The sequence below is a fragment of the Ixodes scapularis genome, unplaced genomic scaffold (genome assembly GCF_016920785.2).
Source record: "Ixodes scapularis isolate PalLabHiFi unplaced genomic scaffold, ASM1692078v2 PGA_scaffold40__2_contigs__length_1045541, whole genome shotgun sequence".
Classification (NCBI taxonomy): Eukaryota; Metazoa; Arthropoda; class Arachnida; order Ixodida; family Ixodidae; genus Ixodes; species Ixodes scapularis.
In genome coordinates this window covers 699,769-719,900 of record NW_024609869.1, presented here as the reverse complement: position 1 = coordinate 719,900, position 20,132 = coordinate 699,769, and the positions used below count along the sequence as shown (strand labels likewise).

The 20,132-nt window shown below is 44.5% G+C and overlaps 1 protein-coding gene across 1 annotated transcript; it reads left to right on the top strand.

Annotated features, from left to right (window-relative positions):
* Window positions 1–5,341: 5,341 nt before the first annotated feature.
* LOC120839571 lies at window positions 5,342–19,920 on the top strand. The gene is made up of 5 exons (XM_040209881.1): window positions 5,342–5,455; window positions 6,765–6,931; window positions 11,243–11,328; window positions 13,540–13,611; window positions 19,748–19,920. Exons 1-5 carry the CDS (start codon window positions 5,342–5,344, stop codon window positions 19,918–19,920), a joined length of 612 nt encoding a protein of 203 aa, XP_040065815.1.
* Window positions 19,921–20,132: the final 212 nt, after the last annotated feature.

Below are 20,132 nucleotides of genomic sequence, written 5' to 3'. Positions count from 1 at the left end.
CTTAGAAGGTGTTGCTGTAGGGTGCAAGGGCTTTGCCAACTAGGCCGACAACCGAAGTGAAGTGTCATAGACGAATTGGGCTGGCCAACAAGCTAGGTCTTTTCTGACAGCCGCACGAAGACCAAGAAGAACGATAGGAAGGAGCTCTAACCAACGAGTTGCATCTTGGTAAGCCATATTAGAAGCTTTTAGTTGACGGTGAAATATCTCAACAAGTCCATTCGCTTGAGGATGATAGGCAGCTGTCCGTGTGGCTGTCAAAAAAGACCTAGCTTGTCAAACTGTCGTCCCCTGTCTTTGACGACCTTGATAAGTGTTCCGAAGCACCCGACCCAGGTTTTGATGAAAGCTGATGCAACGGTCTCAGCTGTGAAGTCTTGGATTGGTGTTGCTTCCGGCCAACGAGTGAACCGGTCAACAATCGTGAGGAGGCATCGGTAGCCTTTGCAGGGTGGTAGAGCTCCGACGGGATAAATGTCGACTTTTTTTAAAGGGCCGTCGGGAGGCGCAAACTTGGCAAGTGGCGTTACGGTGTGCGGATGTTTTTGCTCGCTGGCACGGCGAACATGCTCTCGCCGAATGTCAGACGTCGCCGTTCATGCCCGGCCAGACGCAGCGTTCCTCGACCAGTTTTTGTGACGCTCGAATTTCAGGGTGAGCGAGAGAGTGAAGACAGTCGAAAACTCGTCGGCATAACTTTTCAATGACGAACGGGCCTTGCCTGCTTATGGAAGTGTCACAAACAATGGTGATGTCTGACGAAAAATGAGGAACGTCTGTGAGCTGTGGGGAGGTTGTTGAGTGGCGTAGGTTCCTGTCTTCTTCGTTTTGTTGCTGCAGACTAGCGAACGTTTCCCGCGACAAATCGGCGGTGTCAACTGAAGCAATGTGGCTAAGCTGTCTGCAGGGATATTTTGCGTTCCTTTGACATGTCGTATGTCTGTTGACTATTCTCTCAAGAAAGAGAGGTGCCTGACCTCTCTTGGAGAGTAACTGGTTCTGGCAGCTAAGGAAATATGCGTCAAAGGCTTGTGGTCCGTGAAGATGATGAATTGGCGACCTTCTAAGAAATATCGAAAATGTTTCACAGCCAGGCAGGCAGCTAATAACTCTCGGCCGAAAGCGCTGTACAGTTGCTCAGTGCTGGTCATTTTCTTCGAGAAATAACCGAGCGGTTTTCAGGCTCCACCAAGGACCTGCTGTACCACAGCGCCGATAGCGACTCCGGAAGCGTCTACCATGATGCTTCGAAGAGCACCATGTTGGGGATGCTGCAACAGGGTCGCCTGGGTTAACCTATTCTTGGCAGCGGAGAAATCGTTGTCGGCCTCTTGATTCCAAAGGAGTATAGCTGCTGGAGACTTGGATTGCGTGAGCATTGCTTCAAGAGGTAGGAGGATGGTCGCACAATGTGGTATAAAACGGTGGTAAAAGTTTCCCAACCCCAGAAAACGACACAGTTGACGGAGGGATAAAGGCCGAGGAAACTCAGAAATGACCTTGAGTTTCGTCGTTAGTCGTTGAATGCCTTGTTTGTCCACCGTATGTCCAAAAAGTCCAACGAAGGAAATCCGAACTCACACCTGTCCACGTTTATGATGAGGTTGTAGTCTCGAAGGCCTTCAAACAGGAGCCGGAGATGATAGAGATGGTCCTCTGGTGATGTACTTGCGACAAGAATATCGTCGACGTACGCGAAAACGAACTTAAGTCCTCGTGTCACGACGTCGATAAATCTTTGGATAGTTTGCCAAATGATGTCGTGGTGGCGGTGTTGGGGATGTCTTCTATGGCTACAGGAATTTGATGATATGCTTTCGTAGGATCTATTTTTGAAAAAAAAAAAAAATAGATCCTCTGAGGTTGATAGTCAAGTTTTGAATGTTAGACGATGGGTAGCGGTCAGGGAGCGTGGCTAAATTTAAAGCACGGTAATCCCCATGAGGCCTCCAGTCGCCAGTTTTCTCGGGAATCATGTGGAGGGGCGAGGACCAACAGCTCGAGGATGACCTAGCGATTCCCATTTCAAACATATTTTCGAATTCTCGCCGGGCGATGCGAAGTTTCTCAGGGGTTAATCGCCGGGGAACTGCATGGGTAGGTTGACCGTGGATGGTGATACTGTCTACAACGTCATGCGTGGCAGGTTTGGTCCAGTCAAGGGAGGCAGTCAAAATCGGGAATTCCTTGATGAGGCTTGTGTACGGCTCGGGTACGCTGTATTTTATCGTTAAGGCGAAAGGTGAGATGGTTGTGGGCTTGCCCATTATGGAGAGTCAGGTGGTAGAATCAATGAGATTCTTGCGTGCCATGTCGCCCAAAATTGTGAAATGGGATAAGAAGTTCGCACCCAGGATGGCGTGGCTGTCTGGTGCAACAAGAAATACCCATCGAAAAATTCGCCGATTGCAGCTAGTTCGACAGCAAGGGGTCTCCTGTACACAGGGAGGCTGCTGCCGTTTACTGCTCGTAGATAAGAGATGGGAGTAGAGCCTTTGTCAGCGGTTTGCGAAGCAAGAATGCTGACCTCGGCCCCTATGTCGATGAGAAACTTAACATTTCAAAGTTCGTCTTTGAGGAAAAACAGGCGATTGTCAAAAGGTTTAGGAGGAGCACTCGTCGCCGCCAGTGTTTTATGGTTTCGTTTTTTGACCATCCACAAGGCTGCGTGCAGCGTTCTGCTCTGGAACAAAATTTTTGATGGTACAAGCAAGGTTGAACTTCTGGAGACTGGCTTCTCGAAGCGAAAAAAACGTCGCAATTGTGATGCTCGGTTCGCAGTTCGAGCAGAACGGGACGAGTCATGGGATGGCTCTGAACAACGAACAAGGGAGCTTGCGACGAGTGTGGTCAGGTTCTTGATTTCCTCCCGAAGGGCCGTCATTTCTTCAGAGGAGGCGAATCTCTGCTGTTGGGGTTCAGAGAGCTGATGTACGTTCGAGTTGTGAACAAAAATCTGTGGTGGTGCGACCTCCATGATTTTGTCTTAGTGCTGTGGCAGAGCTGGCAGGGTCAAATCTGCTGCCGTGGTAAGTATAGCATCTGGACAGTCGAAGGAAGACGTTGTGGAAAAAGTTATGTTTGTAATGTCGCATCAAACATCGCTGAGCGCTCGCCAAGGAGGGCCTGCATGTGACGGAGTAAATGTGAAGATCGCCGATCTCCGATCTCTTTTGCTGCCAGCAGCTGCTGTAGGCGCTTGAGTTCCGGAACCGCCGTTCGTTCTAAGATTGCCGCTTTCAGCGCGTCGTACGGTGCAGCGGTGGGGGATTTGAGAAAATGTCATAACCTTCCGATTCTACTTTGTTGGGAAGGGCAGCTGCAGGTGGTCGAAACGCGTCGTTTGCGACGTGACCTTCGAAACGCCGAATTGGGCTTCAACCTGCAGAATCCAGATTTTCGGGTGCCGTGGACAGAAGGGCGGGAGGCATACAGCGTAGTGGTTGATGATATGGGGAGGCTCACCCGTACGATCCGTTTATTGCGTGTTCGCGGCCATAGTTCCCGGGTCAATAGTGTGGTGGCAAAGAAAGGAAAGGAACCGAACACGACGAAGCTCGGGCCAAGACTATTTTTTATATCCGTCACGCGCTTGTTGCCTTACAGCCCCGCGCTCCCGCATCCCAAGGACGTCTTTTTCTTTGCTGCTCTGTCACCAGATACTTTTCTTGGCTTTGCTATGTTTTTTTAGAGCGCAGCTCTTAGGCGCCCGTTTCCGGCTAGAGCGGCGTCGCCGTCGCCGTCGCCGTCGGCGTAACCGCGCGGTGCATTATGGGTAAATTTCCCCGCTAAATCTAGCTGGAAAATTTCCCCGCTAAATCTAGCGGAAAAATTTCCCCGATAAATTTAGCGGAAAAATTTCCCTGCTAAATCTAGCGGAAAAATTTCCCCACTAGATCTAGCGGAAAAATTTCCCCTCTAAATCTAGCGGAACAATTTCCCCGCTAAATCTAGCGGAAACAATTTCTCCGCTAAATCTAGCGGAAAAAGTTCCCCTCTAAATCTAGCGGAAAAATTTGGTCACGTGACCTGGGGAGTCACGTGACACCCCGAGGTCACGTGACCCCCTCCCGTGGTCACGTGACCTCTGATGGGGGCACGTGACTGCCCCCCCCCGTGTCCCCACCAAGGTCACGTGCCCTCGGGGGGGGGGGGGGGTCACGTGACCCCCCCCCCTCCGAGAACAGGTAACCCTCAGTACCCTTCCCTCCTCCTCCTCAAGAGCTGCGCTCCAATTCGTTGTTACAGGGAGTTGTAAACGGCTTTCACTTTTTTTCTGATCCACCGCATCATGGTCAAACTGCTACGCATGAGCCAAAGATGCCATGTCTTAATCAAACAACCAGCAATGAAGCCTGATTCTCGCATTTCCTGCGAAACTAAGGCCCAAAAAAGCAAGGTAGCTACCGAACAACCGCAGAAATGCCTAACTCTGGAACTTCTTTTAAATTTGAGGTAAAAATACCAAGACCCTGACTAACAAATAAGGAGTTTGGTTATACGTCGGCTTTTTTAGAGATTTCAGGCCTTTAAATTATCAAACAAAACCAACATTTTTGCCCACAGAACTGTGCTAGATATGTCAGTTGCCATACCGCCCGTAGTAGCATCGTATCGTAAACAGTAATAGTTAAGCGAACACAAATGAAAGTATATTAGCCAGTTTTAAACGTCCAAAACCCGATTCTTCTGAAGAGCTAAAGAATAAAAAAAAAATATCAAGAAAAAAATGTAGAATCGGCTGATGAGATTTTACTTTAGGTTTCCCACTTGTCGGAACTGCGCAACAGAAAGCAAAATCGCAACAAGCGAATTAGGCGTAAGCGGTGCACGATCCTTGTGGATCAATTGGCTATCACACGAAACCTTAACTTGAATGTTACTTTCCGGTAGTCTCAGAATAGTAGCCGGCGTTTCGCTAAAAAAAAAACCTGAAGTTAAGTAAATCTAACATTTTCTTAATGCTGCTAAGTCATCGAACAGCAAATATTATTCAAATGACCTGCAATTGAAACTCATCCACTTGGCTCTATATTGTAGAAAAACGTGCGTTTGCACAATTATTTCTTTTTTTGGTTTGATGAGGTAAGAAACTGACAGGCTCGAGTGTGACCGCTGGATGCGCTTTGTAGGAAGAGTCTTTTTTTTGTCAATTCAGTGCATACAGTGTTTATGTTTTCGTTATTACTCTAAGGATGCGCACTTTTTGCCACCTAGTTGTTAAATCCATGTTGATAGATTAGACAATAACAAATGACCTTTCTAAATGTCAGCATTTCCAGGGTTGATATAAGCCTCTCCGTTCCTTCGTTGCGTCTTTGAGCCAGGACTTTACAACGCGATGCTTGTATTCCTTTGTGTAGTTGCAGTTTTGCTAGCATGTTCCGATGCTGCAAAATTATCAGAACAGCAGAGGAAAGAACGTCAAGTGAAGAGTTCCACTAACGCTTGGTTGGTACGTACCTTGTTTTGTTAAAGTGGGCAGGCTTAGCTACTGCTTGTGTAGAGATGAAAATAAATCAAAATGCCAAATAATGAACGAAGTTCAGCACTTTAATTTTTTTTTTTTTAATTTTCGTTGGTAAAGGTCACATTGAACTCTGGTGCCCGGCTGGAACGTGTGCTCCTCTGGTATTACGTATCTATCATGTCCCGTAGAGTACGCCAGGTAATGTCATAGCTTTGTAATTATGCGCTGCACCAAGATTTTCGCCGTAGCACTGCAATAAAGGTGGATTGACACCATGCGTCTGTCCAAGTGTACCTCTGTGCTCTGCAGTCTTTATGTAGTCATAGACAACACCAATCAAAGTTGGGGACGCCGAAACGACAGTCACGTCTGCGTCCGCTTAAGCTAGCCATGCATCGTTCACTTCGAAGGTTGGGTGGTAGAAAACACCAACTACAGGGGTGGTAAACACACTGCAAGCATTAATCTTTAAAGGCGGACTTTGTGCTTTAAATATTGAGTCGCTTTTAAGATTGAGACATGTCAGTAAAGTAGCTTCGTCTATAGCATATGCGAAATTAGGAATTGAGTAACTTGCAAAGCAATAAGCAACAAAAGTCGTCGCGTGTGCGTAACACGCTCTAATATTTATCAAGGACGTTGTATCGTGAATTTTGTCCTTGTGAAATTTCAAGTCGTAGCCGAGTTCCTGCAAAGCGTTAGGACATCCTGCTTGATATTGTTAATGTCATTGTATTTTTGAAACTTCAGAAAGTATTATATTCCTGGGGAGAATTGTACACTGTAATGGCAAATTATTGATTAATACCATCTAAAACATCAAGGTATGATTTTGTGTTGCTAGGACCGACATATATTTGTCTCATTTGTTCATTGGGAACACTTCTGCAGCAAATTTAATTTCTGGTCGCTATGATGAAGAAGCGTAATATTTCCGAGGATGAGCGCCGGACTCTGAACATGCATCTAAATTAAAATTCCATTGTTTAAATAAATGTGTGTTATACTTTCGGAACACACTTAATGTATCTCAATGTCTTCCATGGCTCAATGTGATCCTGAGAAAGAGCTTCTCAAACTGTGATGCTTGAAGTACGCCACTGTTCATCCTTAAAGTCGAGTCCAACGCCAAAGAAGGGTTAGTGTGCGTGGAGAAATAAAGAATGAATCTAATCATTTATACGCCTAATTAATTCTTGTGATTAGTGTTCCTGCTGCTGGAGCGCTTGAATATCGGCGCTCCAGTGCAATTATTCAAGAAGTTTGATTACATGGTGTTGCAATTTGATTTCAGCTGTTTACTGATGAACAAACACACTACCTTCTGTATCGTTCCATAGAAAACGATGCTGCGTATGGAGGATTCAGACAGTGTGTTACCATGTTATTGAGAGAATGTTGGGACCCCAGTCTGGAGCTCTGGTACTACTTCTATTATCAAGGTATATATACAAGTGAAGTGTACGTATAATCTTTTACCGATTCTTAGAACAAATATGCAGCGGTTATTAAGAAATATAAATCCTATCTACGGGTTTGTTTTTGTGGCTTATTCACTAAAAGTTTGATCAAGAGTCACCCTTACAAAACTATTTATCGACTTTTTACAGACATTCTATGGATTATGGTGTATAGTAGACTATATACTACTAGAGAATACGTATCCACTTTTCCATCGACTGTCTATGGCTTCTTGGCCGATTCTTTTAGACTTTTTATAAAGCTTAGATATAAATTGCATACAAAACAGATTCTAACATCATTTCTTCCTTGTATAACAAGGATATGATCTACTGTTGTGTAACAGTGACTTGATCTATTGTTGTGTAACAGTGAAATTGTTCATGATGTAGCCGTCCTCCCAGGAATTAGTGACCACAAGATGGTCACTGCTAGATTGATGTTCCCTCATCTTTTCGTTGCCCAGGAGGCCGACAGGAAAGCCTTTATGTACGATAATGGTTATTTTGAAGCTATCGAAAAAGGGCTGTCTGAATCTTTTGGGGATTTCGAGCGTTTCGCTTTAGAAAAAAGGTGTAGACGATATATTGAAATTTTTCAAAAACCGATTGCTGGAATTAATAGACAAATATGTTCCCGTTAAACTAATACGTGCAAAAGCAATGAATGACAACAGCTATAAAAAAGCGCAGACGGAATTTTCAAGATCATAAACTACACCCATGCATATCGGAAGCCGCAGAGCTCGGGAAACTCATTGTAACCAATAAGGGAGCTGTTACCACTGCAAAACGCGAGTATTTTGATAAACTGTCTGATGGAATGCGACCTAGAAGCAAAGAATTTTGGAAATACCTAAAAAAGACACGAAATTAGATTATGGAAATTGCAAATATACTATATCTTGGGAAAGCGACTCAAGAAGGTTCCAAAAAGTAAAGCTGTTTTAATACATACTTCCAGTCTATTTTTGCCTCTAACGTGAAAACTCATCCTTGCCCCTATCTCAATGAAAAAATGTAAATCAAATTGCTCCTGTTGTCATCAGTATAAAGGGGATAAAGGAGTGCCTAGATGAGCTTGATATTAAAAAGGTTGAAGGTCCTGATGGTTTGTCAGCCAGAGTTTTAAAATTGTGCTCATTTGTTGTGTCTCGCTACTTAGAGATTATGTTTTGTAAATCTCTAGAACAAAGCGTGCTCCCGGGTCAGTGGAAGGTGACGTGTGTTACGCCAATCCATAAGCAGGGATCAAAACACAAAGTGGAGAATTATCGCCCCATCTCACAAAACGCATATGTTGCAATATTTTAGAGCATATTATTTATAGCAATGATGTGAGGCCTTTCAATACAAATAGTTCTTTCTCTTCTACCCAACATGGTTTTAGAAAGGGCCTCTCATGCGCCACGCAGCTCGTAGAGCTTTATCATGACTTGGTTTCAACGGCTGAGGGGGTAGAAGAAACACACGTCATCTTTCTCGATTTGAACAATGTTTTCCATAAAGTATATCCCCCTTTGTTGCTACACAAACTGTGCTCCCTTAGCTTTGATGGAAACGTATACCGTTGGATAGAAAATTACCCCTCTGAGAGAAAGCAGTGTGTCGTCGTAAATGATGCAAGCTCACACTTTGTTGATGTGACTTCTGGCGTGCCGCAGGGGTCAGTGCTGGGGCCTCTTTTATTTCTTGTGTTTATTAATGATATATCATCGACCATTAACTTGTTGATAAAGATGTTTGCAGACATTTGTGTTTCGTATAGCAGGGTGAACAGTGTTAGTGATTCGACTTTTTTACAGTTCGACCTGGATAGAATATCGGATTGGTACAGGATTTGGGAGTTAGGCTTGAATGGGGATAAGTGTGTGAAGGTTATTTTTGGAAGAAAACGTAACCCTGTATCATCATGTTATTTTATTCATCATCATAAATTAAGTAGTAATATTGATGTTAAATATTTGGGGATTACCTTGTCAAGCACACTTTTTTTTAATGTTCATGTCACTGAAACTGCTAAAAAGGCCAGCTAAACTTTAAATTTTCTTAGTCGAAATTTACGCAGTGCTCCACAGAAACTAAGGGAGACAGCCTACTGCTGTTTGGTTAGACCAACACTGGAGTGCGCATGTGTTTTGTGGGATCCGCACCAAAAGTACCTTGCAAATAAGTTGGAGAAACTTCAAAGCCGCGCGGTGAGATTCGTAACAGGAAATTATAGTAGAAGCAATAGCGTTACAGAGATTAAAAATGTACTTGGTTGGGAAACTTTATTGTTAAAACGGAGGGATTTTTGATTCAGGTTCCTGCTCGCAATTTTTAACGATTTCACAGGTGTTGATAAAAACATTGCCTAACTATATTTCAAATCTTGTGGATCATTCCAGAAAGTTAAGGGAAATTTTCTGCAGAACAGATTATAAAAAGTTTTCATTTTTTTTCCCACACACAATTACTCAGTGGAACCCATATTGCTCGAGTCTTTTTTTTTATTAATGATGACGTGGGACAATTTACCTCAGGAAATGGTCTTGATTTTTAATCTTATTTATTTGTATCGTTTATCTATTCTCTTTCTTGACAGCTCAGGCTGTATATTCAAGAGTTTTGTTTTTATTTCTTTATTGAGCGTATTAATTCATGGGCTGTACCTGCTATAATGCAGAAGTTTCGGCGCTGCAAGATTTCTTTTGTAAAAAGAAATATAAAAATGAATCCACTTTTTTGTTTACTATGTAGCTTCTCGGCCTATTTTTTAGACTTTCTAAAGAACTTAGCATATACAAATTAGATATAAATTGCATATAAAACATAATCTAACACCCTTTCTGCCCTATATATAACAACACTAGGTACGTTTTTGGTTAAAAAAAAAAAGAAAACATATTCCGAACAATAATTTTATTTTTTCTTATAATAAGTCCATGGAGACTTCACTTTCCACTTGCCGCGTGCACATACACAGACATGAGACATTCACACGCCAATGAGCACTCATAACACTAGTAATTCAGCGGTGTTGACTGCTTCGCCGCTATATATACCCTACATTTGAAAGGCATTCATTTGAATGAGGATCATCCCAGAAGATTAAAAAAAAGATTACAAGTATGTTTTTTGTTTGTTTTTTTTGCCACTAATTTACACAAAATGTCTGTTATAAGGGTTGATGAACTGCGTCTCAACCCTTATAACGGAAAGGCGATAAGTATTTGACGCAGTCGAAAAAAGAAACGTCCACAAGGAGGCTCCAACTGGGAGTGATGTCGCTTCTCCGCACTGCACCATATCATGCCATCGAGTCTAGTTCATAAAAATTGCATAGAAGTATGTTCACAAGATGTCTCTTGTAACGTGGAAATACACATTTTATAGCATTTCTATCATGTTTACTTGATAGACTTCGGTTGAAAGAAAGTTTATAGAAAGTGTGTGGGAAAGTGTTTTCAAAACAATTTCGAAAAATGTTTTGTAATAGGAAGAAGTCGGGACCCGCTGACCAAAAAGATAATGGAAGCTAAAAAAAGTAGCGCTTCTCGCTGAAAGGTGTGTTAGTAGTCCGTCCTTAACATTGCCTCAAAAAGAGCTCGAATTTTTATCTTGATATTTGCGGTGGGGAGCGAGAAGCATATTTTGAAGTGTTTCCTGTATTCGTGCTATTGTTCTGGTCATGGAGATTGGGAGAGTCAACCCATTGACGAGAACAAAGAAGTAACAGAATACAAGACGAGATGTAAGTCAGCGCGTGTGTTTGTCCTTTTGAGTGTCGGTGTGGGTGATTGATCTTGCGCTGTTAGCCTTAAAATTAAAGTTAAAGGTAATCCAACCCGCACATTCAATATACAGTTCACATTATTACGATAATATTTACAATAATGTGGCTCCTGTGAAATATCTCTGAAGAGGAAGTACTTTGGGTAAAAAGCGAGGAAGAAGAAGTACTTCGGGTTAAGCACAAAGAGGAATTATAACCTACTTGTCTGTCAGCGGTGTGTTTGTCCCTTTCTAGCCTTTGGGTGTTCGTGTTTATGTTCTAGCTGACTTTTATACTTAAACATTTGTTAGTTAAGTTCCGTCCTTTGCTTTCATTCATGTTTTGAGGCACTGAGAGAAAACTTGAAAATCGATATACGTGTGTGTCGTGGGGTGGCTCACTTTTAATTAGCCATTATTAAAGTTTCGATATGAAGACTTCATAAAAGCGATTAAGATATGCTAGAAAGACTGGTTTATTATATATTTAGGAAAATAATATTTATATTTTTTAATTCTTTAAATAAGTATTTAGTTTCATTGTTTTATATTGTAGGTCACCGGTGAATCATTTGTGGATCACAATGAATTCACCTAGCGAACGCAGAGACTTGGTGGAATTTAAGTATCCTTATTATGCAAGTAAGTCGTTACTGATATTATTTTACAAACTCACACGTTTGGAAAACTAACGTGGTTTTTAGTCGATTAAATCAGGAGACGTATTGCGCTGCACTGTGAATAATTATGCAATAAAACTTTGGTTGGGTCTAGTTCGATCATATCATTTAAAAGGATAAAAGCGCGAACTAAAACACGGGAAAAAATAAAGGAAGTTCTATTGATGGATCTCAGGAAATGTGTAAGCACGGCTTTGGAAAACGCTAACGCCGATAACTTCACTTTTCTGCTTTGGCTTTCTCTCTTACTTCCTCTACTTTTTGCTGCCTCTTTTTGGCTTCGTCACGGGGTCAGTGTTAGCGTTTCCCAAAGACGGACATGTGAGCCGTTTCCGAGGGATCATGCCAACGCATTCCCTAGGGATCCACCAATAAATCTTCCTTTAATTTTATTTCTGTTTTTGTTTTTTATTTTATTTTTTTGGTGTTGTCTAGATTGTTTGTTTCGCGACTGAACGGGTAGAAGAGGAGTACAGTCTGCCATAAAAAAGATTGACACAAGGGAGCGATTGCCCGGCCGGCGAAAATGCGACACGGGACGCTTCGGTAGCGTAAGCGCTATTAAGGCCCCTTTAAACTGAAAGGTAGCGCAAACCATTGTCTGAAAGAGAGAAAATAAATTTCTCCTTGTGTATGCCCTTCCCCTCTCAAAAATTATACTTCCCCTCGCTTCAATTGGATCGAGCGCGACACATGACAGTTACCTTCCCATGATCTCGCACGACTGGGTGGTCTGCTATAAACCGACGCCATCTTTGTGCAAGGCGAGGTGGTGCTCACATTTCGACCGTAGATCTTTTTTTTTTTTTTTAATTATGACGATTTTGGCGGCAACGCGATCTTATTATGCTGCGCTGTGGATTATGCAAACAGCGTTGCGAAAGAAAAGATGCTTTTTGCCGTCCCGACGGGAAATGAAAATCTTCAGTAGACGACGGCTCCGGATCGGTCGGAAAAGTGTCGACTGTTTCCGAGGTGGACTTTGCGAGGTAAATTATTGTAAAACTCTGGATCGTATGACCTGTCTCTTTCGGTCTCGCCGATGAAGATCGCCTATACAGTCATGTGACGAGAACAGTATGATCTATGACGACTCCAAAAAAAGGCTCGTTTTGTTGTTCTTGGGATCTTTTGTTGTTTTGTTTTTGTTTAAGAGGTTGTAGTGAGAAATGTGCAGTAGTTATATTGTTACGGGTGTCTTTGTAGTTGAACAGGAGTGTTTTTTCGAAAAATCAACTTGTCCAGATGGTGACCACTGTGCAATATTGTGTCTTGTAGCAATAAACATTTCGTTGTCTTCATCTTTGTATGTGATTTGTCCTGCGTAAATAATAAAATATTATTTATTGGAAAAAAAAAATTCTTGTCTTTTAAAGGCTCTGCTGAAGGATATCTCTGTACTCATTTAACTCACACAGTAAGGTACGCCCGCGGGTGTGCGGCAAGTCTTATACGCTATGCAAGTGAACTCAAGGCTGGCGTACCTTGGGCGTGAGAACGTCAAAACAATATCGCGAACCACAGCAAGGATGAAGAAGGGCCTCCCTAAGCTTATAATTGAGATAATGAGGAACGCGGAATAGTTCCTCATTCCTCATTTATCTTATAATTGAGATAAATGAGGAATGAGGAAGTTTTGCTAGCATGTATAATGATTATGAAGATGATGAAGTACGCATTCTTTGTTTTGTATGTTTATGCATCGCTTTATATGGGCGATGTAGGCTTTATGTTGCTTTGGCCTGCACTCAACGGTTTCTCGTCACGCTCAAGTGTGACGCTTTTCGCACGAAATCCACCCCTAAAACGCGTTCTGTGTCAAAATGATTAGAATTAGGGACAGTCATTGAATACAGTGGAGCACTGCAACGGCAGTTAAGTTAAACCCGATGTGAGCCTAGCATGAATTTGTCCCAATTTGTTCACTTGGACCTGGTTAGAAACTCGACTAACGGGAAGCTAATTATTCAATGTTACTACCTTTAAAAAAATAATTAGCGGAAGAAATACTGAGTTTCGAAAGAAAGTGAGTCGGAGTTTCCTTTAATAGGCATGACATCACATATTTTTAGAAGTTAGCTCAATTAGTAGAGGCAAACTTGCATTATTTGACATTGTTAGCCGCACTGAATATGTCCCGTACGTCTGATTTCTGTTTGCAAATTATTTTCAGCGCTCGTATTTCTTCGGCTGCTTTTTACCGACTATGAAACCTGCTTCGTCTTACAACAGGTCGATAATGGAGGTGAGCAAGAACTCTTTTTTCTACTACGTTTATTTTGTATTATGTCAAATCTTATTGGCCTGCTCAATTCCTAGTACTTTGACTAGGAAAACCAGTAACTAAATATTTGTAGCACGTTCTTTCTTTGTCGTGACATCTAGAGCTGTAAAGCTTGAGTGCTTCGCTAAAAACTAAATTGACTAAAAATGTTCATTTATTTAAATGCTGTGCATGCTAAGTTGCTACCCCGTTCAGAGTGTTTCTATCAGTAAAGCGTTTCATAACGCAATGAAGATGAATAGTTCCTGTCATTAGCAGCACAAAATATTTTGATAAAAACCTTTACTTGAAGCTTGAATCTGCAGATAACTTTTTTTCTACATTACTTACACTATTCACAGAAGACATAATAGGATTGCGCGCTACAATTAGGTCGTCAATCACCGACAGTCTGAAATTGGGCTTGGTACTAAACCTCTCGTGTCTTGTGATTTTTGGTTCCACCTATACTCGTTGTCATCTCAAGAAAAATAAAATTTTAGGCAACTGTTCACACGCCGCGTGAAGTAATTTTTACAAGATTTGGTTGTCGGAGGAAGAAACGATGCTTTCGGCGTTTGCAACGTGCACGTCTTCATGAGATAATATATATCTAATTTAGAATGCGCCTAATTATATATTAGGCGCATTTTAATTTATATATTAGGGGCATAATTAGATATAATATATATCTAATTTTATTCTCGAAGGGGCAAATCAATAATGTTCTATGAGGAGCCGGATAGTCTTTATTTTCCTGTACATCCTTGCCACAAATATTCACTTCTTGGCGAGGAAGCGAGAGCGCCGACGAATGGTGAAAAGAATGTGTGGGGTGATTTGTGCGACGGTGATTAGTGATTTGGTTCCAAGCGTTGTCCTCACTGGAACCTCAGGCGGTACGGCTTAGAAAGGGGTGTGGTATCTGCCGTGCGTACAGAAGAGATCTCGGTAAGCTGGCCCATTGTCCCAGTCACTTCAGCCCTAAGGAGTCAGGACACCACTTCCTTGCGGTTGAGCAGAAACATCACGTTTTTGCTGTCGCATCGCAGATTCCTGAATGACCCGTCTTGTGGTGGTTTGTTCGATTTCGTGCGCAGAAGCGAAAAGCACAAATGACTAGGGAGCTTGCATCCATGATACGGCCAGCAACTGTGGACATGGAGCCGGTAGAGTCGTGCTTGAAATCAACCGTACTCGTACTTGACTTGGCGCCTGTATTTAGTTTCAGAATTTGTTAATCGTTGGACCTTTGTCCTTAAGGACCTTTGTCCTTATTTGACGTATTCACGGGTGTTTCGGCGGACGTAATCCCGACGCGGGCGTCGGGACGAGCGCTTTCTCGACGCCTCAAGGCGTATTCTGCGATCCTACCGAGACAGATCTCGGTGCTTCGGCGTATTTTAGCGCGGCGTATCCGGAAGCACACGGCGCAGTGCCGGCCAATCCGCTCGCGAGTTGACAGCCGGAAGTTGCTTGAGGATCGGCTTGCCTAGCTATGCGGCCGGCTGGTTGGCTTGACTAATGCCACGGAAATGGGAGCTCGCATGTCGCGCTCGACGGTTTATCGGTTAACTGTACGAAATCGCTATACCTATTTAGAACGAACGATGAACGACTGATCAGAAGAGAAGGACATCTATAATCGAGATAATTATGAAAGCTATAGGTCCTTGAGCATAGATCCCGGCCGTCTTCTTGTAGTACCTTCTTGGCAACTTGGCGATGTCAAGGAACATTTCTGGGATATGCGTTGGTTAATTAGGTTTTCGTGGTTCATTATTATTTAGTTATTTCTGCCCCCTTGCGGAACACAGTAATATAGGAGCCGATCTACATATTGCCTCGTCTCATGAAAAACAAGACTTGGGCCACAGTGCACTAAACGCCGAGGAGACGACTACGGAAAGCGCCTTGCTTGGTTTGGCGACGTTCCCCTCTTCCCTTCTGTGAAATGAAGCGCCCGCCAAACGCCGTGATTACCTCCGCTGAAGCGCGAGTAAATATTTTGAGAATACGTCCTATATGGCTCACTCGCCAGCAACTGTAGCCTGCGGACGAAGTATATGCTGGGCTAAGTACGACTCGCCGTGGACAGTCTTGTGCTACCTCATGAGTCAAGAGATGGCACAAGACTGCCCGCGGCAGGTGACAGACGCGACGGCAAGTCCTACTCGTGGTGTTGGGAGTGATCGCTCAGCTACTGAATGCGGACACTCGATGGCTCGCTTAGATATAGATGTGACAACGGTCGCTGACAGCCGTGGTGAAAATGCTTTTTGCGTCACTGCTGACTACCGAATTGTGTTGCTGACGCTGCCGGTGGGAGGCAAGGTAAAGAGCGTGTTTACATCCACTGCGACGTCAATGCCAGGCCATTTCGGCCATTTCGGATTGCAGACTTTAAGGAGCCCTTGGACAAGGTCAGTTTACGCAAGGACGTGATAGGGTTCGGCGTATACCAGATAGGTCACGTGAGGCTCTGTAGCCTAAAGAGTGCTGCAGCGAAAGAACAATTGCTGTAGTTATGCTGTCTCGCGGTGAAAGGAAAGCTGTGCCTTCATGTAAATCATAACAGGCAACGAATATTCGCGCCAAGCTTCATTGGGTCCCCTTCGACGCCCCCAACGACGCCCTCCGGGAGGCTCTGAAGGAGTCTGGGACGGTTCACGAGGTGACCAGAAAAAAGTGGTGAGTTGACGGTTTTGAAGACGTTGAATCAACCCCAAGGATCTCCAGACTAATGCTCAAGGAGGGGGTGAGTCTGACAGCCTGCCACACCAGCTGAGGCTCCAATGAGGCACGGTCTGCGTTGGCGTGCCCGGGCGTGCACCACTATGCCTGCGGCCACAGGGGAGAGTGTCGTGCGCCCCCGTGCGGGCAGTGCCGATGCTTTGGTCACGGAGCTTAAGACTGTGCGCGCTCATATGTTAGCGCCGTAGTCAGCCGCGTCGGAGATGACAGCCGCGACCTGATTATGGGCGACACGGAAGAGGAGGATGCTTCAATGCTGTCGGTGAAGCCTTTGGAGGCGACGGAGCCAAACCCGCGTGCGATGCAGTCAGTACCGGGACGGCGGAAGAGACTGCCAAAGCTGCGCCGCTTACTGGTGCGACTGCTGGGGACAACGAAAAGGCAACGCAGGTTTCGCCGACGGGCACGACTACGCCGGGAAATCAACGGAGACGGCAGGAAGCACTGACGCCCCGCAGAAGGCAGACGACAGGGAGCAGAACATGGACCTGGACCTCGTGAATGTGAAAAGGCGACTTGGCGTGGCGGGCGGGAACAACGAAGAACAGGAGCGACACTGTTCTGAGACGCCGTGGCAAACGCGCCCGAAAAAAGGGAGCTGAGGTCCTCGTTGCCATCTCGCGAAGAAGTGTCACAGTGAGCGTGCTTAATGGTTGGTGTCACGGAGCAACAGCTAAGTACCTCTGCATTTTGAAAACTCAGTTTTGCGGGAGACATCTTTAGATTTGATTTACATATATCAGTACATTGGCTCCTCACTTGATGTGATAACTAGAATAAAAATGACACCGCCCCGCTGGCATGCTGGTATTTTTAATAGAACAAAAGAACAAGAAAACTGCCGTTTCCGTTGCTCAATTTACTCAGGAATTAACATAAGCTCAACATGTTCCTAAAAAAGTACAATCAGTTAATTTGACAGTTCTCGCTGTCCTGACGATTTTAGTACAACACCCTGAACAAATGTCTGTCTTTTAATGGTGATATCTTTTTCTTTTAAGGCAAAAATCTTGAACTTGTAGCTTTACCTTAGGCAGCTGATCCTGCTGATCGAGAGTTCTCGCAGCCGAGATGCACCTTTCAACATAGAGCTCGCGCTTGCAGCCAAATAGCCGAATTGTTGTAAAATACAAAAAGCTGGGAACTAAAAAATAAGGCGAAACAAAGGGCAAATTAACGCAGATAAGTAAAACCAGTATGAATACGTTAAAAGAGCAGAACTAATTTTCGAGCGAAAATGAGTCGGCGAGATGAGATCACTATTGCTCATGTCACTTCTATAGTGCTCAAGACATGGGAATCGGGACTCCTAGTCGGCTGTCTGCAGGCCTGGTCCCAGCGAGTCGCGGGCTGCATGGGCCCTCATTTCGCGGGTTTGAGACCCCTGCCATATCGGAATGTATTGTGTCATTGTGCCGGGTGCGGTGCAGACCGCTGTCGAGATTTCCGAGAGAAGTTGTATCCTCCTTTCGTATTCTTTTTGTACGTATAACTACAGAAGGCTTGTCTATTGTTACATCCAAGAGGTTGACGTTGAGAGGAGACAGACTTTTCATCTCCACAGTGGGGTCTAGTGTAAAGAGAGGCAATTAATGGGTCTTACGAGCACGTAGCTTTCACTTGTGGGGATGAAAAGCCTGTTTTTATTCTCCTTTTGCCCGGATTCCATACGTTTTACTGTCGTTTTTAAGCGCGAATAAAGGTCTATGACGTCATTTCCGTTTTGTGTGTGCGCGCGCACCGGCGGCTACTGGCCCGTGGAAAGATTGTGCGCCACTTATTACGGACACTGCAATGTTTGGTTCAGTGTACCTTTAGAGAAGAGCGCCCATTACTCCACACGACATTCGTTCTTTAACTGCTGTCAGTGAGCAAGTACCGTATGACGCAATCATGCTCCTGAGGCTTTATAGTACTATATGGAAAAGCGAGATGGCGGTGCGGCGTGCAGATATCGATGTCCGCACCGTCTGTGAGTACTTTATGGAGAGCGTGAAGCGCCTCAGAGAACGCTATTTAGAGATTAAGAGCGACATATGGTGAGTTCCACGGGTAGATCTGGAGCACTTTCCACAATCCGCTAAGGAGGCGAAATTCCACTCCGTGGGACCCGCTCTGAATCGACGAGCGGAAGATGGACTCGCAGTTTTGGAGCGACCCACCGACCCGCGCGAGACGGCCGGCCGTTCAAAATGGCCGCTGCTCGAACTTGGCAAGCCGACCAACGCCTCAGCCGAGGGGTCTTTCCAGGGAAGTTAGAAGTACTAGGAGGGGGCACGTTGCAATATTGGTGAAGCCTAGTCATAAGAAGTTTAAACGATTTTGTGCCCAGCGTGACCGCAGATCTCTCTGGCGATTGGTGCGCGTGACATGTCACGTGTGAGATGGTGGTTGATTGTAGAAGGGCTCCTAGCAGGCTTGCATGCGCTCCGTCCGGTAGGTTTTATCACGTCGAAGTCTAGGCTGTGGTGTATTTTAGTACCCCACAGCAAGACGAAGGCTAGCTACGGTCACGTGATGTGGTCACGTTGGCATGGTAAGTGAGGAGAGTAAGGAGGAAAATGAGAAAGATGCGAGGCGTCAAGGGAGCATGGCTTGTGGAGGCTACGCGGCCGACGTCATGCCCTCTCCTACCTTTCTATTCTCCATGGGTCTTTCCGACGACCAGTGACAACTGTCACTGCTTAGCTGCAAAAATAACACGCGACACAGGATGGGCGAAAATATCCGTACCACGGAGCCCGTGTAACAAATAACGAGGAAGACGTCCGCGTTTCACACCGTCACATACCTTTCGGCCGCCTCGAAGCGGCGGGGCACGCACAGCGACTGCCATCGGTGGAGTTACGATTGCTGGTACACCTTTAATAAACACAAAGAGGTAACAAAACCATCTCTTGCACGGTCGTTGCCGAATTTGTTCTTGCTTTATTGCACGAGAAAACGCTGGCATATGCATTGTAAAAAGGTAAACAGTGTCGGCAAAATGAACAGGCATAGCCTTGCGTCTGCCTCCTTCGGATTTTTGTCGCTCTTTTTCTCGTTCTTCTGACGATCACTGATGTTAGCGCTTACGATTCGCCACGCTCCAGTTGCGGCTTTGTATCCCTACGCGAGGTAGAAGCGTTCGAGCTGTCCGAACAGGGCAACTCGACGGCCCGGTCGGTCCGGCGACTGCGGCGACGGCGGCTGCGGCGGCGACCTCGCCAAATTCACCGCGCATGCGCACCGCTACGAGCGGAAGACGGCCAACTTGAGCCAGATCTGCGAGCGGAATATGGACGCTCCAAATGCAGCGCTTTTGGAGCGCCGTGTTATTCTAGAACACTTTATGAACATTGACGGCGAAACAATTTCGTTCCAGCTTTGCAGGTGTGGATGATTGAATCGACGAATACAACCAGGATAAACGACACTTGCCATTCTACATACAACCAAACCTTGAATAAGACTGGTAACCTTTCGGAAATACCAAAATATTACATCTACAATGAAACAGTATGCGGCAAAAAAATAGAAATGATTCCTTATTTTTGATATATGTGTACTTATGAACCAGGAGTGGACTTACTCAAGAGCTTCAATGGAAGTTTCGCTATAAGAAAACACCATGTGCAATTCCTTTATATGAATTTGCGATGTGGATTTGGGTTTACGTATAAGATAAAACAAAACTTTACTTTCCCAAAAAGCTTTTCACCTGGTCAAGAACCGAATAAAAAACAAACAAAAAAGAGGCGAGTTTTATA

What these genes read in the sequence shown, in the direction of transcription:
- LOC120839571 (XM_040209881.1), top strand. Translation starts at nt 5,342, where the DNA reads ATGCTTGTATTCCTTTGTGTAGTTGCAGTTTTGCTAGCATGTTCCGAT. An exon ending in TAAGTATCCTTATTATGCAA is followed by an intron (nt 11,329 to 13,539) that starts GTAAGTCGTTAC and finishes AATTATTTTCAG; the next exon opens with CGCTCGTATTTCTTCGGCTG. An exon ending in ACAACAGGTCGATAATGGAG is followed by an intron (nt 13,612 to 19,747) that starts GTGAGCAAGAAC and finishes ATTTCGTTCCAG; the next exon opens with CTTTGCAGGTGTGGATGATT.